This window comes from Falco biarmicus, chromosome 6 (assembly GCF_023638135.1).
Source record: "Falco biarmicus isolate bFalBia1 chromosome 6, bFalBia1.pri, whole genome shotgun sequence".
NCBI lineage: Eukaryota > Metazoa > Chordata > Aves > Falconiformes > Falconidae > Falco > Falco biarmicus.
In genome coordinates this window covers 4523967-4548660 of record NC_079293.1, presented here as the reverse complement: position 1 = coordinate 4548660, position 24694 = coordinate 4523967, and the positions used below count along the sequence as shown (strand labels likewise).

Below are 24694 nucleotides of genomic sequence, written 5' to 3'. Positions count from 1 at the left end.
CAGCCTGTTGTTCAGCTCGCTGTTCCACATGCATTGGCTTCAGGGTTTTATGGTGGGTTTGGTGAGATGGCAGAAAGCATGCGCTCTTTGAAGTGGTTTTGACCCTGTGATGTTAGCTGGTTTGAATGTCAGAATGGTAATACATTAGTACAAGGAAATGCTCCTGTCTGTGTTATAAGAAGATTACAATTGGTTCCCATACGTATCCATTTCTGGTTTTCAAATGTGTGAATCCCTGACAAGATCAAAAGCTGTAATGCTCTAAAAAGTGTTTTTGGACCTAATACCTTAAGAACTTATTTTGTAATAGCTGCCGCTTATTATTTTACATGCTGTCACAGCCCAGACATAGTAAACACCCCGTACTGGGTTTGGATACTGGGGTTTAATGAAGAACCAGCGCGAGACTAGAGCTTTTGCCCTACTTGGTTTTCTGCAACTCTTGCCCCAGCACTATGGGCCCTCTGCTTCCCAGCAGGGAGGTTGCTTCTGGTCTGGGAAGGTCAGGCATGAAGTTGTGCTGGTTCACACTGTGCCACCGCTCAGTTACCTGTCTCAGGTGTCACTGGCCAAGGTCCCATCTCTGATCCCCAGGATATTCCAGCCCCCTCCCCACACTGCCTGTTAGCATTCACACTGTAAGCTGATTATGGCAGGTGCTTGTAGCAAGGAAGCGTCCTCAACCTCCACAAATTCTTGCTCGTCTCCAAATGCACAGGACTACACTGCGCTCCTGTTCTTCATCGCGATTCCTGCCACCGCCCCAGTGCCTCAACCCTGCTTCCCTTCCACATACAATTAATTGTATCATCCATTAATAAGTTTGCATGAGCAGTCCTTTAGCAGCACTAGTTGTTCTGCTGCGAAAGCTGAAACACAGCAAATTGTCCCTAAGCAGCCTACTGTCACGTCCACTGTCCCCTGAGAAAACCAAAACCTTAAACCCAAGTTACTCTGAGGGCAGCCTGAGGTAGGCAGCCTGTGGTTCTGGCGCTGTGGCCTGCCGAGCGGAGAAGAGGTGAGCTGGGCCAAGAGCAAGCTGCTTCTGCAGTAAGCGACAAAGCGTGTTCTCCCTAAGGGGTGAGTAAGTCACAGGTGCTGCAGCTCTTGCTCAGTTCTCAAGTTCTCACAGCGAGGAGCGGAGCTGAAGAGGTGGTGTGGTTTAACCCCAACCAGTAACTAAGTACTAGGTGCCTGCTCACCACCTCCCCCAGGGGGATGGGGAGGAGAATCAGGAACAGGAAGGAATGTGAAACTTGATGATTGAGATAAGAACAATTTAATAATTGAAATGAAATGAAATAAAATAATAATATTTATAACAATTATAATGAGGAGGAAGGAGAAGGGGAAAGGAATGAAATCTAAAGGGAAGGGAGAAAACAAGTGATGTGTGACACAGTTGCTCACCACCCGCTGACCGATGCCCAGCCAGTCCCCAAGCAGCGATCGCCAGGCCCTGGCCAACTTGCCCCAGTTTATATACTCAACGTGATGCCGTATGGTGTGGAATAGCCCTTTGGCTAGTTTGGTCAGCTGTCCTGGCCGTGTCCCCTGCCAGTTTCCCGTGCCCCTCCAGCCCTCCCGCCGGCAGGGCCTGAGAAACTGAGAAGTCCTTGGCTCAGTAGAAACACAACCCAGCAACAACTGAAAACATCAGTGTGTTATCAAGGTTATTCTCACACCAAATCCAAAACACAGCACTGCACCAGCTACTAATAAGAAAATTAACACTATCCCAGCTGAAACCAGGACAAGAGGGTGCTCCTGAGAGACACCTGGGAGCTGTGGAAGCTGCTGGAGATACTGGGCCAACAACACCTTCTGGTGAGGCAGCACAGGGCACACAGGCCTGAGCTGAAGCTCTGAGACAACTGTAGCAGCAAGGTAAAGCCTTAGGGCTTTGTGACCGACTTCAGAGAGAAGAGGCATGAAAATAAAATGCCAGCAGTGTACATGGGCTTGAGAGAGCACGAGAGCATATGGATGAGAAAGGCCTGTGGAGGTCTGGGTGGTTTGGATTAACACGTCTCTCAGGAGTAGGAATTGTAGTGCTACTGCCCCTAAAGCAAACATAACATGCATAAACCACGCCGCTGGTGCATTAGACTGAGGCTAGAGGAAAGATGCTGTCCTGATGCAAGGCAAAGCTCTGAAGGCATGGTTAAACAGGACTTTAAGGGACACAAGTACAGCTTGTGCAAGACAGAAGGATGCACCGGTACTTGCATCTGAGATAGATGAACCAAAGAAGAGGTGGGGGTAGTGTCTTTTGAGAACTGGCCACCAGTTAGTGGGAATACCTTTAGGCAGAAGAGACTGAAGTAGAAATCAGTCACACCTCTTTCAGGACAAAAGAAAAGGGGCAAAAGTTCTGGAGCAAGAGAGAAAAAAATGGGTATTTGGGATTTCCATAAAATTTAGGCCTAGGCAGCAGAAGCTCTTAGGATCAGAACCTCAGCTCTGTTGGCCCAGATTTCTCACAAAACTCCCATTTTTGCAACTCACCTTCCTTTTTTAAACCTTGTCTCTGATTCTGAATGGGCTTGGGGATGGCACTTTAACCCAACTGAAGAAGGGTTACTGTGCCAAAAGCCTGTGTTTCTAACTGAAGACTCGAGTCTCGGTCCCAGTGGCCTCCATTTCCAAAGACTCAGTCTAACGCATCCTAAATTAACTCACCAGGCAACAGAGTATGAAATCGGACATGACCGATCGATCCTTGCGCATTGATTCAAAGCGAAACTAATGGAATGTAAAGAAAATGTAAGACTCTATTGTACAGTAAAGGCTGCCTATTTAGACATTTTACCAAAAAAAATTCATTTGAGAGCTGGGTGGAGGCATAATGTTTGAAGAACCAACTAAAACAAGGCGTAGGGACATTGCAAACTATTGCTGTACAGATTGAGCCTTGAGGGAATGGCTTTGTTAGATGCCACTGACTAAAATAATTGCACGATAATTTTGGCTAGGGGCACCATCCTATCATCTGATGATTTTTAAACCCTGCACAGATAGTTTAGACTGAGTGATCTTGGCATCCAGCTACAAAGAACCGAGAAGTCCGCTCAGCATACCACGTCTATGCTTTGGCTCTTGAAAAAATAAAAAGATGTCCTAGCACTGTCGAAGGAAGGTCTCTGAGCTGTAGCAATCGGCAGCGCTGCGTGCTCCTTCTGCAATACTCTAAGATAGACTAACCAAGGGCTTTCTCCTAAGGTAAGCGGCAGAAAAATAATTCTTCCTAGGGCAGTACGGAGCAGGGAGGTCCCTGTCAGCCTCGAAGCAACGAGAATTAAACCCAGGAGTATTTGCACCTTAGCGTTTAACTTTTCCTGACAAGAAATTTAAGATTTAACTCTGCTTTTTCAAATCACAGCTGATGAAAACCTGGCATAAATTTCATACAGAAGTGATTTGAAGAGTGGCAAATAATCAAAAAACTTTAAAATAAAAAGTAGCAAAACTGAGAAATAAACTTACAAGAGAAATGGTGGGTTTCCATCTGGTTCTAACTGATGACATGCATGAGTTTTTATTGTTTTAAATAACCATTTAAACATATTTGGACAGACACAAAGGTCGCCAGATGGTATAATGAGAAATATCTCAGGTATGTATTATCTATACTAAAAATGGTTTCTTTTTAATATACTAGGCTAGTATACCAGAATGCTAGAATTTCTAGTCTATTAGTAGACTGGAAATAACGATATCATTGATATTTCAGATTACTCTCCTACAGTGAACTGAAATACTATGTTACACAGAACTCAAATAAGACGAGGGAATGGAAAGATGGAAAAGTTGGAAGCACATTGCTATGACAAGGTTGTAAAGTATTTTGGCTGATTTCTTAGAAACCCCTGGCTTTTGCGGCTCTAGATTAACTTCTTTATACACAACATTACCGTGTCAATATTTATACTGTGGTTCTACCAGTGCAGGCTTGAGGGAAGGTGTCTTGGTATAATAAGCTCACTTAGAGAGTGAGTTAGACCATTCCTACAATTACTGTCCCCTGTTGCCTGCTGTAACGGAAAGGTGAGGACAGAATTGTTTAAACACTGGTAGAAGCAACCTAAGAAACAAACATCTGGAGAGTCAGTGATATGTTTATACTCCTCTTCTTGTCCTCTCTTACCCCGAATGGTTACATTCACTTTCTGTTCCAAAACGGGCAATGGTAATTCCTACTGCTAGAGGAATGCCAGCATTTCACCTTTGGGATTAAAACATGTCTCCTTTCCCTTTTATTCCTGCATTTACATTTTAGCATGTCACTTGGTTTTGTTTTGTTGGGTTTGTTGGTTGGTTTTTTTGTGTGTGGAGTCTATGAGTTTCAGTGAGGGATCAGCCATTTAGCAGGCAGCAAATATACCCAAAGCTCCTTTGCTTGACTGTTGTGTTGACACCATTCAGTCACCTTTCAGGGGAAGCAGCACAGAGCAGTCAGCAAGTGTCACCCACTTCTGCTTGGCTTCTTGAGTACTCTGGGTTTGGGAGCTTGCTCTGTGTAAACCTCTACTTCTTGCTTTACTGAAGGTGAACTATTCTGTATCAGGACTTCCAAGCTTGGAAAAACAGATTGAACATTGTTAGCTTGAGATGTAACATTTTTCAGCAAATATTTTAATGTAGAATCGTAGAATCATTTAGGTTGGAAACAACCTTTAAGATCACTGAGTCCAGCTATAAACCTAACACAGCCAAGCCCATGACTAAAGCATGCCCCTAAGTGCCACAAACGTCTTTACGCCCACCCAGCCTACGACATTGCGATGATTTGATATCTGCCCTGAATAAAATCCGTATGAAGTCAGAAGAAAGATCTGCCATTGTTTGTTAAAGATGAGGGAAATGGACTACAATAATTCTTTCTGAGGGTTGGTTTTTTTTTCCCATGTATCTTGTTTCATTGATATACGAGGGAGAGAATGAGCATGGAAAGAAGATATTCCAGGAGCATCACAGCACCAAAGAAATTGCTGGACTAGCTAAGTTTCCTCAGCCAGTTCCCAGTGTCAAAAGAGAAGTTCATTGTGAAAATTCAAATTTGAAGAACCCCCCCCAAATCCCAGAGATGTAATAATAAAGTCTGTAGAATGGCTATGCAGAGAATGTCGACACTCTTGATTACAACTGAAAATCTTTACTTGCAGTGTGGATAAATACAGCCTCAAAGCAGAATTGTATTACATGGGATCATACCATGAGCCATAACCAAGCCTTACTGATAATGGTGGTATCACCCAGCTGTGCCATCAATTACAATTACGTTACGATTTTGGGTACTATAACCAGCCACTCTCAAAAAAAGTTTAGAAATTGCACTTTCCTAAAGGCTGTGGTTTAGTGGAATTTGGGAAGCTTTGAAAGTACAGTAGCATAAAAAAAAAATCAAGTGCAAACCCTAAGGTAGATATGATCCCAGATGCTTTCAATATTTTATTACCACATTAGCACATTAGCAGAGAAAATTCCAGGGACACAACACCGGACATGTGGTGCACTCACAGACAAATACCTTATGTTTCAATTCCCCACATCACCTGAGGCTCCTGAATAGTTTCCAGAGAAGGGGCTTGGAAACCAAGCGTCTGGCAGCAGAACGTAGATCATTTTGCTGGTAAATCAAAGACGTTCTGGGAAAGTGGTAGTTAGAAAGATCATCTCACACTCACAGCTAAAAACTTCCACATCACTCCAGCGTGTAATCCCTGTTTTATTTATCTCATATCTTGAAATTCATAATTAAGACAAAGTCTTGGCGATTCAGTAAGGCTTTAAATGCATAAAATTAAAGATTTTAATCCTAGAAGCACTCTTAGTTTATTAACTTAGTTATCCTAGCACTGAGAGTATTTACACATGCACAGTTACCTGTAAATTAACTATGTATTTTTAGTTTTAGGAATCTGAGTGAGAAACTTGTTAATTGTTATCCTGGTAGACGGGAAAATATTGGATGTATGGCACTGATAATGCTACTACCTTGGGGTAAAAAATGAAACATTCTTCTGTCACAGAGAAGGATGCTTCTCAAAACTTTATCAAACAAATGAAAGCCATGAGCATTTGATGTTATGGCAAAACTATGGCAAAACCGTAGACAGTGGAATGGAGTGAGTGTAGAACTAAACTATACGTGGCAAAGGATTTGTGTCTTCTTTCCTAGTGGGAAGAAAACAGTGTAGAACTGTAGGAAGTTAAGAAGTACTGTCGCTTACAGCTGAAATTAAACTCTCTTTAGCTTAAAATAATCTCATATTTGCATCTTTCACCAGTACTCCTGAATTCTGCATTAATTTAAAGATCCATTAAGTGAAAAATAATGAACTTCTAAGAGCTGTCTTGCTCAGAAGACTGTATATGAAAGATCATTACAAAATAAAATGAAAAATAAAAAACCAAAAAACCCCTAACCCAACCAGCCTGAACCAACTAAAAAGGGCCATTTCCAAAAGAAATCCAGTATTGTATTAAATGAACATCAGGTTTTGTATTTCAGGTATGAACTTTTGGCCATGGGGGACTGGAACCTGTTGGGCAGCATCCTCGAAGAAGTGCACATCCACTCCACCATAGTTGGCAAGATCTGGCTCACGATCCTATTCATATTCCGGATGCTGGTGCTGGGGGTGGCTGCCGAAGATGTGTGGGACGATGAGCAGTCTGAGTTCATCTGCAACACAGAGCAACCCGGCTGCAGCAACATCTGTTATGACAAAGCCTTCCCCATCTCCTTGATCAGGTACTGGGTACTGCAGATCATATTTGTCTCTTCTCCATCGCTCGTTTACATGGGCCACGCGCTCTACAGATTACGGGCTCTCGAGAAAGAGCGACAGAGGAGGAAGGGCCACCTGCGGGCTCAGCTGGAAGACCTGGAGCCCACGTCCGAGGAGCACAGGAGAGTGGAGAGGGAGCTGCGCAAGCTGGAGGAGCAAAAGAAGGTGCACAAGGCACCCTTGAGAGGCTCCCTGCTGCGCACCTATATCCTGCATATCCTGACCCGCTCGGTGGTCGAAGTGGGCTTTATGATAGGTCAGTATCTTTTGTACGGGTTTCACATGTCCCCCCTTTACAAATGCACGCGCCCCCCTTGCCCTAACACGGTGGATTGTTTTGTGTCCCGACCCACAGAGAAGACCATCTTTATGGTCTTCATGAACAGCATCGCCGCGGTCTCCCTGTTCCTCAACATCCTAGAAATCGCCCACCTGGGCCTCAAGAAGATCCACAAGAGCCTGTGCGGGCGGCCGCGGCGGCCGGCGGGCCCCGCCGAGGAGGACGCCGGCCTCTACCCGCCCCCGAAGGGCCCCGCGGCGCCGCCCCGCCCGCCCGGCGCCGCCTCCCCGCCGCGCCCCGCCGCCGCCCCGCCGCCGCCCCACGCGCCCGCGGCTCCGCCGGGCCGCCAGCCCCGCGGGGAGCTCTGGCCGCCCCGCCGCCGGCACGGCGCGGCGCAGCACCACGGACAGCAGCCGCGCTCCTCCAGCAGCGAGGAGGCGCCGCGGGCGGCGGGCGGGGCCCTCGGGGCGGGCGGGGCGGCCGCCTCCCGCCGCGCGCCCCGCAAGCGCAGCCGGGTCAGCGTCTGCCGCGACCTCGACGAGCAGCGCGGCGACTCGCCGGACAGCGGGCACTGCCCGGGCACCCGCAAGTCCAGCTTCCTCTCCCGCGTCCTCGCCGGCAGCCGGGCGGGCAGCGACAGCGAGAGCACCGCCTCCCGCGGCGGCTCCGGGCCCGGCTCCGGCCCCGGCTCCGGCTCGGAGGGCAAGCGCGGCGAGGAGGGCAGCTCGCCCGGCGGCCCGCCGCCGCCCGCCGCCGTGGGACGCCGCAAGTCCATGGCAAGTAGCGCCCCGCGGCCGCCGGGGGAGCCCGCGGGAGGGGGGCGGCATGGGGGGGGGGCCGGGCGGGCGAGCCCCGGGGCCGGGGGGCGGGGGCAGGGCTTCCGAGCGGCCCCCGCGCCCTCCCGCACCGAGCGCAGCTCCCGCGGGCTCGGCCCCCCGCCGCGGCGCGGGCAGGAGCGCCACTGGGAAACTGCGGCGCCCCGAGCGCCCCCCGGCCCCCGCCTCTTCGCGCTCCGCATCGCCCCGGTCGCGGGGACTGTCCCGGGGCCACTCGCGCTGCCTGACACCCTGAGAAGGCCCGGCGCCTCGGGTGCGTGGGGTTCAGGTTCTCTAAGCCCCGGGGGGAGGGGGGCGTTCTCCCAGAGGTGGCCACCGAGGCGAGCAATTGCTCAATGGATAAACGAGATCCACGTACGGAACGCCAGGTCATTGCGATGCTAGAGCCAACCACCACAGAATTCCCTTTTCAGCAGCTGTTCCTGTTCCTTGGCCACACACTCTAAGCTTGCTTACAGTCAGTGCTGGTGAGGTGTAGTGCTCGCATTCAAGAACCAACGAGTCTGGTTTTATTACAACTAAATTGAATTCTGATTTCCCCAGATTGCAGGATTTGTCCTCTGAGAGCAAAAAAGCTCCTTTACAAATGCTGGCAGGAGCAAGCCCTTAAAAGCCTTTTTATAGGGCATGTAAGAAACGGGAGATTACTTCACGCACTACTCAAAGTTATAGATTCCATTCAATTTTTTCCCACTTTTCTTTAAAGTAAACACTTTTCCTAAATACAAAACAAACAAGCCCAAGAAAACAAGCAAACAAAAAACTTCAAATCTTGTGCGGCAAGAAGCAGAAGGCACTCTTACATGTTGCTCATCAAAAGACCGCTTGTGGGTTCCTGTTTTCATGGAGTTGTAATTTCTACAATACATAGTCAGCATCAGCCATGTTAAGTTGTCACTTAGATGCAATTTAACCACTTTCCGCTTCAATGCTTCTAATACAGGCAGAAGACCTAGAGTCCAATCTGTCGATCTGCTGATTTTTGATAGTCAGATAAGAAGGCTTTTTAAGAAGGTGAAAGGCAAAACGTTATTCAAGCGAGACCGAATTTCAGCAGCGCCCTGCTGAGAACTCCCAGAAGTTGCCTGGCAGCTTTTACTGTTTAATGACAATGACGCTATCTTCCAGGGAGCTCTCGCAGAGAAATACAGTCCGTTTGCAAAGCAATGCCATTACTCTTTAAAGTAACACCTCTGGCGTGCTGCCTTTGGGTACCATTGTGCAGGGGACTGCTGGAAGCGTTTTAAGATATGACTCATGTAGGTACACGACCTGTTGCTTCCTGCTTACTACACACGTGATATTTTAAAGTAAAGGTGCTTCTATGTACAATTGACTCAGGATTTTGGCAAATGCACTTTACTGTTAGCATTGCTATGGCAGTTTGCAAATACAGATTTCAATACACAGATATGCTGGTGCATCAGAAAAATGTTGAATCTGGGCATTAAAACGTGTATATCCTTCTACTCTGTATTTCCCAGTTCCTATATTCACTATTTAATTCTGGTTGTCGAAGGCACTCAGCATTGGTCTGATATGTTTTAATTTGACTTCCAGGAAATAATCATCATGTATTAATGTTCAGATAAAAGAAAAATATATACGATTAGATTTATCTGTGTGACAGGAACATTCAAAAATCGGTGATCCTAAAGTATTTAAAAGGAACTATTTAAAAAATTCCAACTGAAGCACACCAAAAAATATTATCTACTACCATGCCTGATTAATAGCGACTTGCAACAGTAATGCAGAGAAAGGACAGATGTTTTTTAACATAACAATGAATTCACATGCACAAACATTTTCTAAACAGCCAAAATGCAGTCTGTTCTAACCTGGCTCTTACTAATCTAAGACGGATAGCCAAATGGAGCAGAATCATAGTGGAATTCACAATGTTCTTCCATTTTCTTTGATAACTTTCCCAAACTATCATTTTTAGTTCCATACTCTCTTTCCTTTCATCCATACAGTTCTGCCAGAATTTGTCTGTAGCATTCTTTGCATTAGCTCAGTGAGAGAGGAATATCAACTCAACATTGAAATGATCACTTTCTGTACCTCAACTACCATTCTAGCAACCTCTAAACACATACCCACGCTCCGTGCTAAGACAGCAGGACAACTGCAACTGCCCACAACCACCATAGCTTTCTTAGCTGATGGAAAATCTCAAAGCTACACAAAAAAAAAAAAAAAAAAAAAAAAATCAGTGCATCTGATATTGCAAGAGTCTGCATACAAGTCAGCCGAATCCCATGAGCCATAGCAATGAAAGCACCAATCAGATCTAATAGTATAGTTACGGATGCTTGACTTTCAGCCAGTGATGAGATGTTTTTCTGGAGCAATATTATCAATACCATTTCCACACCAAACTTGAGTGTCTAACAGATAAATAATTATTATTAGGGAGAGCTAAATGTTGTCAAAATTACCCCTCATAATGTATTGATCAAACCATGAAGACTAGGTGGTGGATAGTAGTTGCCCAAGTGATTTTTTTCCAAGGAAGTACAAAACTGCGTCCCTCAAGGAGAACAGGAAATTCTTCTTAGGACTTCCTCTTTGGAGTCCTAAGAATTTGAAAGATTTGAAAGATTGGAATTTGAAAGTTTACTTTGGACTCTTAAGAGAGAATGCATTCATTCCTTCACTGAAAACCCTCACGGAATGGCTCAGTAGGATAGTGAATGCAAAATGCATATTTGGCATGAGGATTCCTCAACTTTTTAGACTTTGGTTCAAACCAGACCAGCTGTATACATAAAGGAAGAAAAGCCCTTCCCACGGGTAGGATTTGTACAAGCCAACCATGTTTGTCCACAATGCAAACTAACAAGGCTGTTTAAAACTTCCTTCTCTGGAACTGATGGAGATGAAGAGCCATTTCTTTATTTCATTCATGTCCAATTGGCATAAACCCTTGAAAAAATATTTACGCTCCGACTGTTTAGTTTTAGACCCAAACCACTCACTCTTCATACTCTTCAGTTCCTTGGTCATTGCATTATCCAAAGTCATCCATTATTCAGATTGGGAAGCAAAAAATGAGAGAAGCAGATTATTGGGTTAAAGGCTTCTCAAGAGACTCTGACCCACCGGGGAAAAAAACTTTTCCTTGAGCCACCGCTGGTCAAACTTTAGATGTACTAGGTTTTGAGGACAGACCGCCAAAACTGGACCTTCATTGCATCAGGGAAAGTACACAGCAAAGCATAGGAGGAATGAGTCACTGCATGACATGACGGTAATTTCCAACTGATTTCAGTCTACCTAAACACAATGACCAGAGCATCACCAGCTACACAGGTGAGCTAATCCCAACTCCCTGGATACCTGGGATAAATAACGTTACAAAACTCTATATTGACAGGGGAATTCAGCATCTGTGTACAGCTGAAAACAGGCTGTCTGCAAGCCTCCAAAACCCTGGCGATGAGGAATGCAGTCAGCATGCCTTGAAGTGATACTGAACAATTTGTTCACTGATAACTCTCCAAGCTAATAATTTCCAAGGCTTACTTAGGGGATACGTCTTAAAGAATATATGGCATCTTATCTTCTAAGAGATATTGTGGGTACACACATAGTTCTCCCTAAGTTTTGCGTCTCTTGCCACATTTTAACTTTTATTTGAGGGGAGCAAAGTTATGGAGCGAAGGGGCACCTCCTACATGGTGCTGGGCTGCCAGCCTCCCTTTGGCAGGCAGGCCTTCAATGGCTGCTTTTCGCACACAACGCAGTGAAAAGAGCTGCGCTGAATTTACTATAACTACAATCACAAAGGACAGCTGGGAGCTGGATTCACAAAGGTGTGTAAAAATTACGCTGCTGTCAATAGGATGCTCGGCATGAATGACATCATGAGAAAAAAGCCTCCTAATTTGAACCAGCCAGGCACTTGACTGGTGCATGATACATTTTTAAGTCTGATAAAAATAATAGGCTGATGCAGTCAAAGGTCAGTATATAGTTAGTACAAATAAAATCTGTGCTCTCTTGAAAACAGGCAGGGCCAGGAATTACAGCCTATAATAGGCACCTGGCTCTCAGAGCGTTGTGCTAAGGGGCATTGGCTTACTGCCTCAAGTGTGCAGGATTGTGTGAAGCCATTGGGACCATCGAATAACTCTCTGGAGGGATGAAAAGGAAAGATCTGAGCACTCCAACTGAACAATTAGAGAGGGAGAGAGCTTTACTTCCAAAGCCACCCTTTGCCAGAATCAAGCAATCTTCCTCCTTGGCTTTTTTCTACAAACAAAAGGAACAATTGCAGAACATCAGAAAGCTCAGCTGAGCATGGCCGCAGCCTGGCATTGCATCTCCAGAGCGTCACAGTGTCATCACAATTCAACAGCTGAATGCAAATGTTTCTGCAAAAGCTGGAGGCTGTGTGATATTTCATTGCTAGCTGTGTCTGAAGTCTTTTGCTAACTGTGTCTCTCCCCACCTTTCTAAAGCAGAGGACTCCAGCTGCATGCTGCCTGAGCATGTCCAGCGTCGGTTCTTTCTGGCCTATGTATAATAGTTTCCTAAAGAATCCTAAGGTGTGTTGTAAAACCTATAAGCTTTAATTTGGTTAACTGGGACTGGAAGTATTTACACTAGATTTGTAACTTTTCTCACAAAGGCACCATCTTTCAGATGACTTGGGGCATTTGCACCCTAAGCCTAAACCTGCACTGAGACAACTACTGTGCCAGGCCTCTTGCTAGAATACCCAAAGATACACCAAGAAGACGGGGAGACTTGACATGATCTAATGGTTGTGCCTTTTCGTTGAGCCAAGATAACTTCCTGGAATCGCAGAACAAAATTGGACATCGTTAGAAGTTTTATAATATCCTTAGCGATATTTTAGCTCTCCTGGGAAACCAAAATTACTAGATCAAGGTTTTCAGAAAGAATTAGGCATTTTAGGAACTCAATTTCAGATTTTTGTTTTTTTCAAGAGTGCAGTTTTCCTCACCCTCCCGTCCATTCCTTATTCTTTAGCCCACCCTCTCCTCCAGAGACCCCGATGCTTTCAGAGTGCCATTTCTTTCAGCCTATATTTTTGGCTACGAAGTAATGGAAGTACCTTTAAAAGCAAGGCCCCCTCCTCATGGTGAATGAGGGGGATAAAGCTGCTGCTGAAGCAGCTGGTAAAGCTGATACTCTCAGCTCACAGAATTGGACTGAAATAGGGCTGCTGATTTTATTCATTTGCAGAAAAGAAATCCTGGCTCTGTCAAAGCTGGGGAAATTTTACAATTCACTGCGTCCAGTTTCCCTCACTGCATTGCTTTTTTATTCCTCTGTGCTGTTCAGTTCTTTTTCTACTTCTCAATTCTCCATTCAGTCTTTTACCCAGTGGGAAAATACTCCATAGTGAGCAGGGTATGAAAGAGAGAGCTGCTATTCAGCCTGAATGCTTGCAGTCTTCTCCAGAACAAGGCATGTTTACTCACCCTTTCAACACCACTTGAGGAATAAAAATATCCACTCATTTAACTAGCTGCTCACCCACTCTCGCTCCTGGGACTGGGACCAGTTTGATAAGAATGAACGTACATTGAAATAACAAACATGGTAAGTACAGAGGAGTGAGTTAGACAGCTGAGCTCCACCAGGAAAATCTACAGGTGGGGTAAGGGACTGGAAAGACTCTGTGTTCCTCTAGGATCTTAGAGAATCCCTAAGGGTAGGCACATTTACCTATTGGTAGCTACTGCTGGTTTTGTACAGTTTTTCTATGCAAACACCTCTTAAAAAGAAAAAAAATCGGATTCCACAGTACTTGTATTTTATTCTGCCCTGGAGCACTCAGGAGAAGCTCGTGGTGATGACACAGCCAATGTACCAATTAGCTGGCAAAAGCTACTTGATCGCCGAAAGGTAACCATTCACCAGTTGCACAAACACAGACACACTTTGGGGGCCAGCGGCAGCTGACAACTAATAAACCCCTCTGAGGATCTGTGCAGCAATGAATGGATAAGCTGGATTTTAGAAAGTGGAACTTGCTTAATTGAGTCCACCTTCGTATGGGTTTAAACCAACCAAAACCATACAAAACCCCTTAACATGTAAAGCAGGGGCTGTAGGATGGGTTCACCGATTTCAAGCCAGTTACTTCAGGGATTAATGTGTTTGCTTTGGTTTAAAAGCAAGGTGTTCCCCCTATCCCTCCCTTCCCCTTAGCACTGAACAAAGCCCTACAAGGTAAGTGTGTCATCCGCTAAACACAAGATTCCCACCTTCCCGGGTATGTATGTGTTGAGGTTAATTACCATGATAATATTTCTTTTTCTTCTTCAAGCCAATTCAGCTTCATGCTTTTTTTCTCTTGTTATCTTTCAGAGCATGCTCCTAGAACTATCATCTATCATGAAAAAGTAATGACATTCTGAGAAGAAATAAACCAAGGGATTGAGCACAAACTGCCTTCAGCAGAGAGATAAAAAACAGATTATCTGTTGCTATGTTCCCCTCTCCTGCCACTATAATGCTAAATTTGTAATACAGTTTAAGAAAGCAAACACTTTGTTCCTCTGTTTTATGCCAGTCCCAACCGTATCATACTCTGATTGCTGGTGTTAATGGGCAGCTCACTCCACAACTCAAGATTTTTCTCCTGTAGACTGAGCTGGATCTGCTCAGTGTGTGCTGCCACCGCAGGAATAGCCTTGTGTCCTTGGGAGAACATTTTGGGATGTACAACTTGCTGTGCACGCTAGCAGTGTTCATATCAGAAACCAGCCTGATCTGTAGACCTTCAAGGTAGCGGAAGACCCAAGGCACCTACAAGAAAGGGTTAGTTCTATCTGAAAGTAGCCTGAAAGGCTACGTGGCCTCTGTCTCCCCAGACTTCAGCAGCTGATGAATAAATGATGGAAGAAACGCTCAAGGAATCTGATGGGACAGAGAATTTAAGAGAGATAAAAAACCAGCTGCAGAATATGCTGCTGCTTGTCTGCCTGTGTTAACGCGGCCCTCGAGCTCCGATAGAGACTTCCCATGCTAATGTAGCCTCCTTGTAGCCAATACTTTCAGCTTCGAAACTGAAACTAAGTAAAATCAGGCGATTTATTTTAAAGTGCAAAACATCTGTGCTTCAGTTTGCTGTTCAAGAAGGTCTGCAAGGTATCACCTCAGGGTCATGAACAGCTTATTCCCTTAACTGCCTCATTAGTTCATACAGAGAAACTGAAAGAGAAGCAAAGCCAAAAAGAGCTCATTTTCAGTTTGCTAGGACAGACTAGCTCTGGAAGGTTGGATTTCTGGGTTGAAGGAGGCCCGAGAAAGCAGCGCTTCCACTTGCGTATCTGTAAAATAAAGCACCTTCCTCTGACTGTCCCTGACCCTGTTTCTGGCCACATGCTTTTTGGCTGATTTTATATATCAAGCTTATCATAGCTCGCCTTTGCTATCACCACAACGGCAAGCGATGCTTGGAACAAGCTCATTTGCTATGCCCGTCTCCCTAAGCAGAAAAATCCACTATGACTTGACACCTCTAAGGCAAGGTTAGAAAGAAAGCAGGACAGCAGGAAAAAAAAATATTCAAGCATAAAGATTGCCTGAGGTTACAGTGGATTTGTTCTAGTGTACATGATTTACATTCATATTCCGCCTCACTACAAACCCATTGACAGTTTGCCTGTGCATTTGTTTAGTATTTTAAGTCAAAAAAAGGAAATACTTAAGATGGTGGCCGTTAAGTGTCAGCAAGAACTGATCGGGGATGGAGAAACAGCTTTGCTGAAGTACATTCTCTACTGTCAGGCTATGAGTAGTAGATGTGGTGGATGCTCTGTCTTCTGACAGATTTGAGGGGGTGGGAAGCTTTCCTCATACATGCTCAACAGGAAGATAGATAAAGCTGGGGAACTCTGGAAAGTAACATGTTCGGTTTTCTTCCGTGAGAATTTTAAGACTGAGGAATCGCAGGCACGTGGCGGACGCAGTTTGCATCCCTGTGGATGGTGGTCCAGGGCACACGATCTAGGGTTTCCTGTCTGGTGATTAAAAAGCCTGGGGACCTCCTTGTAGCAGCTTGCCCTCCTCCCTGCTCCCCGCAGCAGCATCCCAGCAAGTGTGGGGACCAAGGCAGGACAACTGGTCATGCCACTGCCCCCTTCCCAGGCCTCCTCCTGCCAAGCTGCTGAGCAGCTCTCAGGTTGTATCCAACCCAAGGACGGAGGTGGCTGACAATGCACCCTGCTGGACCCTGCACCCTGCATGTGGCCATAGCACCTAAAGGCTGCATGTGATTTCTTTTTGCTTTTCTGGATCTTCTGCAGTATAAGTGATGCCAATGGTCCATGGCACGAGTTCCTCCAAACGCTACCTTATTTGGGTTACACACAGAGATTTTCAGCTATATTTTGTTTCTACAGAGAGCTCTCTCAATTTTTCTCAGGTTTTCAGCAAGGGGGGAACATACCCCAACCCCTCCCCTTGCTTCCCAACACACACACTGACACTTCAGAAGACCAAAACAAAGACTTTGCAGAATTGCCTTAAGTCAAGCACTAGGGGATGGGTATAGGTACAGCTTATTTGATCTTCCAAAGCAACTTACTTCATCTTCACAAAGAAAAACCCTCAGCTGTTCCTGCAGCAGATAAAGATAACTGGATCCCTGGATGAAAGATGACTAGTGAATTAGCAGTGGAACCTTGTGAGTGGAGATCTCCTCATCAGTCCAGAGATTCACCGGGCACTATCAACCACATCCAACCTACCGCCACCCCCCCCCCCCCCCCCCCCCCACCCCCGGAATCTCGCCTACAACCTGCACATTAACTGAGCACCGCAACATCAATTTCAGAGTCAAGATGAGTCGATTTACAATACATAATGATATGTCTTTATTTCATCAACAGAAATGGTGTCTAGACAAAATTCAGTTAACACTAGCAATTCAAATGAATGAAAAGGGTCGGGTGGTTTTTTTTCATTTTTTTTTTTTGCACAATACTGTATTTACAATGAGTAAATGACATTTTAAATTCATTAGTTCATAGCAATGCTTTCTTCCAAAAAGGTAAAAATTCTTAGTTAACAGAGAGTAAGCATCAACAGCCACCTCATTTATTTATACAATAAAAATCACAAGAAACCACAGTCACCTAGAAAAAAAATAAAGACAAGCTTAAGAACTAGTACAATAAAATGATGCATTGAATTAAGTTACATTAATCGCATAGAATTTGTGTAAAAAGTATGTAGAAAAAACACCTGATGTAACCTGTTACAGTCATTGACCAGTTATGAGAGGTACAGAGGGTTATACAGGTAGATATGTGTGAAAACTGTCCATACTGTTTGACCTGGGGAGGAAGAGAAGAGGGGTTGCACCCCCTTGCATACACTGATAAAACCCTGTTTTGAATATGGCCTCTGAAGTTTGTAAGGCATATATAAGAGGTGCACTTGTAACCAACTGGTTCTGGAACAAACTCTTAGGGCATCCCCACCCTTGAAATCAAGGGTGATGCTTGGAACTACGAGTAAACAACCACGCATCGAGTATCACCAAAGTGTTTAGTATCATTCCTGCCGGTCTGAGGGATCCAGATAGCTTCAGGCAGAGCCAACGCAGCAGTGAGAACAGGACTGAAACCATGCATGTTTCTCTCGGGTGCATCACAAACGCAGGGGAACACCGGCCTGCACGGGAGAACCCAGCCACAACCCCGGCGTGGGGCAGCTGCCCCCTCCTCTGCCCCCCTCCTGGAGGGTGGGCTCCTCTGGCCGCAGGGACGAGCCCAGCCGGCGGCTGCAGCCCCTGCTCGGCTCCCTCCAGAACGGAGGGATCGGGATCGTTCGGGTCTGTAGCCTGGGACCGTCTCTGCTTCTAAGCGATCAATGAAATCAAACACTGCCAGTTGCCATTTCTATTTTAGGATGCTGGCTTCTTTCTGCCCTTCATTAGCCCAAAGGGACAACAGTGGCACTGCATGACCCAGGCAGTGACTTTCACCTACGGAAATGGCTCTGCCCACAGTCACCAAGATTTGCACAAGAACAGGAGTCATCTAACTGGCTTTTTAGCCGTTGTTGGGTTGGGGTAACAGCCTTATAAAAAGGCATTTTTAGCATTCCTTCCTGCCAAAAAGCGATTTTATTTGCAAAAATGGCAACTTTATCCATGTAATACCTTAAAATGCATATCAATATTTGACTTCGATATAAATAACACCTATCTTGGTGGAGTGTAGGAAAATACTGTACACTTATAGTCCTTGCAAGTAATGCCATTAAAACTTTGAGAGTAAAGGGAATAATTATTCTACAGACCACCACCAATAGATCTTTTAAATATACACACAGTATTTGAACATATGCATATACACATATATTGTATTCTACAGCATCAGATCTGATGCCTGAGTCATGAAATACTCCAGGGAGTATTATAAATATACAAATATGTATTATAAACAGGAAAATACACAAACACACAATCTGACTAGAATTATAGATGTATGTGTACGGTGTACATACACCCATTATATATATATGTAGATGTAAAATTGACTTGGACTATGTTGGCAGAGACAAAACTGAAATGAAGTCAAAATCTGTTGAGAAAATTTCTAGCAGGAAAGAGAGCATAAGTTCTTTATGTTAATAGTTTTAGTTTCACCTCACTTCCGATAAAAATAAACCACTCCATACTTAGCAGATCCCATCCTCATGCAAAACCATCAACTCCACTGCTCATACGGAGCTAAACCTTCCCTAGGCAGCCCTAAAATAGAGACTTTTGAAATGCTGCAGCCTTGGGCCACAACCGTCACCCAGAGGTACCTCCAAATGCATCTCAGATCAGAAAATAAAGGTGAAAGCAGTGCTCCTTATTGCAACAGTAGAGGACATGAAGTGGAGCAAAATGTGAGCTTGCAGAAACCTGGCAAACGTCTCACGGCAAAATTTACTCTGGGTCTTCTGTTCTGCAGACCCACCCCTCTCCCTCTCAACCACCACAGCAGTGGATCACAGGACACAGGTGAGGATGTGGTGTTGATTCTGGAATTGCAGTGCTTCGCCGTGCTTTCTTCTAGCGGATCAGATTTTATTACAGGATTATAGTGATTCCAGCATGCAGATTTGTTTTATTTACTAGGCAATCATAAAGTTACATATTAAAAAAATCTAACTATATATCTAGGCATTTTAACTTCTATTTAAGCGCTCTTTAGAATACAGACTTGACAAAGTGTTGGACTCCAGATTAACGACCACACTATTAGCATTAATCATTTCTCTGGCAGCAGTTAATCCATTTAGCAAAGTTACACATCTAGTTCCCACTCTCCTTTTTAAAGAGAAGTAGCAGTTAGCATACTAATCACTGTGGCTTGCCTTTGCAGCACATTTTACTTCCTTGGGAAAAAAAATAATACAAGGATTAGATCCAAAAATATAGTGCATCTTAAAAGCAGCATATACCCTTAAAAAGACATTTAATAAATTACTTGTACAATATATAAAATAATAGTTTTATACTGCAGCATCAAACTCTGACGCCTGAGTCATCATGTTAGGAAGTCTGTGATATAAATACTGGGATCTCCTGATAACACAGCCAACATTTTTGCTTTTGTTTTGCTTGTTTTCTGTTTTGTTTTCCCTCTCATTTTTTTTCACTACCTTTTTGTTCCAGAATCAGCTTGCAAAGAGCTTTAATTGTGTCCAAGGCACCCCTAGAGAACGCAGAGAAACAAACACATTATATAGTGTAGTACTCACCCGACAAAGCGCAACAAGCCTAAATAAAATGAGGTTTCTTGGCAATACAAGTATAGCAATGACAAAGGAAAAGGAGGACTAGATACAGACTGGACAAAGCTTCAGGGACTTTCAGACCCATGGAGGTGGTGCAGTGCCCAGCGGGGAGATGCGGCGTCACCATGCCATTTCCAAGCAACACCTGACAGGACCGATGCTGCATGCATCCTCCTTGGCAAACGCAAAGAGATTCTTACTTAAGATCATGGTGACTGCTGGCCAAACTCTTACAATTCACAAATACTGCAGCGAGTTGTTTGGTTTTCTTTCTTTCCAACGGTATTCTTGCAGTCAGTTGTTCTGACCTCATAAGCCAAGAATGGCTGGGTATGGCAACTGGCGTCCAGGTCTGAAACTAATTCTCCCAATGTCCTCCTTTAACGTTAGTTCAGTAACTGCTCTGAGAGCCGCATGGTTTGGAATAGCAAAAAAACCTCAAAACAAAATAGTAACAAAAAAACAACGACCACCACCACCACCACCACCAAAAAAACCCCACTGAAAAACCATGATACATGTAAATATAAGAAGCAATGACATAAAATCAGCCACTTCTAATGGGAAAGAATGAAATCAAACATCCAGAAAAGCTCACGGGGGAGGGAAAGAGAGAGAGAGACGAGAGAAAGGTTGAGGAAGAGACACTTATTTGAGCAGTGGTTTTAAATATCAGTTCCCAAGGTAGAGGAAATCAAGATACCCAGCACCAGTATGAAGCCAGGTCAAACCTAAGAGCTGCAGCGCAATGGGTTGTGTGGGTGGGTTTTTTAATCCGTCGGAATGAGGTCAAGAGTACCAGTTGCACATGAGTTGTTAGTAGAGTAAATCTTCATGTCAGGAAGCAAGTTAAAACTTGGTTTTATACTCATAAAACATTCTATCTATTCATATATATATATAGGAGGTCACTTAAAAATAAAAAAGGCAACAGAAAAACATCTTTAAAATACTGTGTCAGTTGACCCTTCCCTCCCACCCGCCCCCAGCCCCTCCAAGTAGCTATGACTCTATAATGTGATTCACATTTAGTTTTAAATTCTAGCTTTCACCATGGTCTCATAGAAACAAAACTTCTCTGCGAAGCACAGAACTGCTTTGCAACGTCAACAAATTCAAAGGAAAATCAAATCCCCCTCCGCCGCCACAGAGCTTCTCAGTCAGTAACCTGCAAAAGATGGCTGGGAGGGGGTTCAGATATTTTTAGGTTAAGCTCTTTTAAAAAGAAAGGACGACTCCCCCCCTTTTTCAACCGTGTGAACTAGGAGTTTATGGCATTTGTATATTTTCGAACATTTAAAGGTAAGGATTTTGTACAGTAATGATTAATACTTAAACATAAATATTCTCCTACATTATATACTAGCTTTTCTTTGTACATGCGGGGAAAAAAAGTATTTTCAACAAACATGGCACATGCTATATGCATTTCCTCCTCGGTAGCTTGGCTACAATAGTTTGGGTGAAGAGGATAAAAGCAAGACTTTGTGGCGAGTGGGCGACGGTCCATGAGCACAGTCTGAAGATGGAAGAAGTGGAGAGAGGGAGCTGATTCCTCCTCCAGGGTCAAGATGCTGATCTACTGAGTGCCTCCAAAAACCACCAGCGCACACCTCTAGTGTAAACGTTAGCACAGAAGACCACATTATCACTTAGTGCTTCTGAGAAGCTGCTTCCCCATACTTTTTTTTTTTTTTTTTTAAATAGGTGTGAACAGCTGGTAATTTTTTTTCAGCGAGAACAAACAATATCAGCAAATACAACATCAGTAAAGCACATGACAGTTGTCGTCGATAAAGCCACGCAACCTGGCACACATAGGGCAAAGAACCACAAAATAAAAACTCAGTACATTTAGAATAATAATTATTAAAAAAAGCATTAGGAGGATGTTCTTCTGTCTACACTGTACATACAGATGTTATGCTTGGAAAGCTGCTGTCTCACACAGTCATAACATGAGTCAACATTGCTTAAGATACAAATCCAATACGGTTACAACTAAGCCAATTCACTGAGTAGTCTCCTTTGAGACAGCGCTCTTTTAGCTGTGGTTTGTGCTGAGGGCAATGCTGCAGGACGAGAGGATCCTGGAACACAAGAATTTGATGGGTAAGCTATCGAATTGGGTGTTGGCGGATGTATGTTTTGCTCTTAAAGGATACAGTGCTAACTTGACTTCTGTAAGGAAACCAAAGTCAACAGCTAGGGGTCTGATCCTGCAACTCCACCTACCCAAGCAGGATCAGACTTCACCAGACCCACTTCTGGGTCCAGTGAGGAAAACGGGTAACATCTGAGGACAGCTGAGGTGAGGCTCTGGGGAACAGCCGGAGCAGCAGTTGCTTCCATGAGTAAAGGATGCAGAGCAGGGCTGGAGAAAAAGCCCCCCCACAAGTGTATTGATGTGATCTCCGTTTGCTTTACTTCGTGGAACGTATGATGAACTGATCCAGTTGTCAAATACTTTTTTCTCTAAAGAGTGAAATATACTTTCCCCTATAAGAATCCAAAAGCATCATTAACAGCACTTAAACTTGGTTTGTGAAACAGAAAGAAGTCTGAATATAAAAATAATTCAAGCAGATTCTCTTTACAAATTGTATAGTGAATTCAGTATTTGGCAAGACCGTTTTTACTACATAATGAGCTCCTGAGTGTTTGTCTATTAGCTAAAACTTTTCTATTTCCTTTAAGCCATAAAGCAAAGAAAACCATATACTCAAGTTATACTGAAGTCACGACTTCATTTATGAAAAGAGGTTTGACCAGAAACTCAGTGCAAGTGGCAAAGTTGACCATTACTGTACAGTATCTGCAAGAAAATAAAATAACTCCACATTGCTCAAGTGGCACGAAATGGTTGTGCCAAAAAATTGTCTATAATAAAATCTCAAATAAGTTTCCAACATCAAAATTTCATAAATAAGTACAAATCGAATGATATTGCTGAACTGCGAACCGAGAAAAAAAAAAATTATCGTGTAACAAGTTACCAAACTAGTTCTAGCATCGAAGACAAAAAGGAATGTTGGAACTTGTTTATACAATAGAAATGAAAGCTTCCAGTTTGTAGGATGAGAAAAATTGAGGCATGCAGGGACTTTTGCATATGGATATATATATTTTATATATATTATATATAATATGTACAGATTAGCTATAAAACTTTGATGTGTAAAGAAGCTGTCTTCAATGAAAAATTGAACATTCAGAGGAAATTCCTGAGTTAGGGTTTTGTGACATGGGCCACTGAGAAAAAAGCTGCGGTTGGGTCCTCAGAGGTGTTATGTCCATCCCTGTTAAGATTGAAATCAACATACAAAAACAGACAGTGTTACCACTGCTTCGTTCCCTGCCTGAGCAAGGGATAGCACCATTGTGAAGAGAACTCCTGCTTGTAGAGAGGAGGGAATACTTAAAAACAGTATTGCTGCTAAGACCACTGTAGTGTGCACCAAATACGTTCTTCTAGACAACAAATGAACACTGCCACTGGCTGACTGAAGAACACCTGACCAGGTGTAACGTTAAACTTACAAGTCACTAGGTGTAATCTTTCCGAGGTTGTTCATCTGTTGTACATTTATCAGTCATTTCCTGACAGAAGTCTACTGTGACCGTTTGGCTGCTCTGCTCTGGTGGAAGCTCTCTCTCGGGATAAGTACCTGTGTCAGCTCCATCCAACCCCCCGCCAGCTGAACAATTTTCTGCGATGTTGTTGGGCAGCCAGGGCGCTCCCAGTTGCACTGATCCTTGCTCCGAGCAGCACTGCATGCTTTCCCCAACACACTGGGAGGTCACCAGGCTCTGCTCCACGCCAGCTGGGGAGGGGCTGATGGTAGTGGCTGGCTGTAGATCCATGGGTCTGAGAACGGGGCAGTATCGGTGGAGAGCTTGGATCTGTTCTGGGCTCTGCATGTCTCGACACACTTCTTGGGAAAGACACGAGAAGTTGTCTAACAATTCTCCCATGCTTGCTTTCAGCTGGTTCCTTTCTGAGAGCAATTTCTCTTTCTCACACACCTGAAAAAGAAAGAAGGCATCTCAGGCTGAGGAGGGGCCGCCCACTGGCTGCACACTCCCGGCACATATGCAGCGGTACCCAAGAAGACCAACACGTCACAGTTATTTTCATACAGGAAGAGGGAAAGTCACAAAGACATCAGGTATTTGACCACCATGGGGTCCGTGTGGACTGCAGTTTGGGGAACATCTGGAGAAAAACATGCTGAGCTGGAACGGGACAGAGTCACAAGTTATTCTGAAGAGACTGTTAGTTCCCTTTATAGACTAAGGCTGCTTGATGGATGACACAAAAAAATTCAGAAAGAAACACTTGGACAGAGAAAAGCCACTACCCATCTAAACAGCAAGAACACAGATTTTTTGTTGCTGAAGTGAGGATGCTACAGACGTTCGGTTCACCCTGTAACTGCTGGGTCAGTCGGTCAGGCTGGGTACACCTGCTTCGGCCCGTGTGCCAGCTGAGCACCCATTACCACTGTGAGGTGTGTTATTCAGAGGAGAGGATCTGGATGTGTGCTCTGTGGCCTGTACCATGGCTTGTTTTCTTATGTCCTGGTGCTTAGTGGTTTGGGTTTGACTTAAGGTATTTTTATGAAGACGTGCTGCTGAAAACATGAAAATCCTAAAGGTTTGGTGGGCTTCTTAACGCTCAGTACAACAAGCTCAATGTCTTTTCCCCTTTGTTATGCTCAGATTCTGCCTCACTTGCTCCCAAATGTCCTCCCCTACCAACATCTAGCTCGTGTGTTTTCAGAGTTTCACTGTGTCAGTGGGCTGCTCTAGGAGGGGGTCAGGTGAGAGGCAGGACAGTACTGGTGAGGGGGAAGAGCGAAAGAGTCTGGTGGGACTGATATTTCACGCAGCATTCAACAACTGGGAAAAGGAGCTCAGGCAACAAAGCACCGGTAAGGGCCCTAGCCCTAGCTAGTGCAGGGTGCTGTGTGATGTGCTGCAGCGGGACTCATCTC

At 44.5% G+C, this 24694-nt stretch overlaps 2 protein-coding genes across 7 annotated transcripts in view; one reads left to right on the top strand and one right to left on the bottom strand.

Moving 5' to 3' along the window:
- The first annotated feature begins 3050 nt into the window (after positions 1 to 3050).
- Positions 3051 to 17083, top strand: GJA10 (gap junction protein alpha 10). Its single transcript, XM_056343547.1, has 4 exons — positions 3051 to 3222; positions 6515 to 7323; positions 7384 to 7850; positions 14262 to 17083. Exons 2-4 carry the CDS (start codon positions 6531 to 6533, stop codon positions 14298 to 14300), a joined length of 1299 nt encoding a protein of 432 aa, XP_056199522.1. The 5' UTR covers positions 3051 to 3222; positions 6515 to 6530; the 3' UTR covers positions 14301 to 17083.
- BACH2 (BTB domain and CNC homolog 2) overlaps positions 16747 to 24694 on the bottom strand; it is a 196862-nt gene continuing 188914 nt past the window's right edge. For all 6 annotated transcript variants that reach the window (XM_056342598.1, XM_056342602.1, XM_056342600.1 and 3 more), the window contains one exon: positions 16747 to 23723. In XM_056342598.1, the coding sequence (XP_056198573.1) occupies positions 23244 to 23723 (480 nt within the window). In that variant the 3' untranslated portion in view covers positions 16747 to 23243. The remainder of the gene's footprint in view (positions 23724 to 24694) is intronic.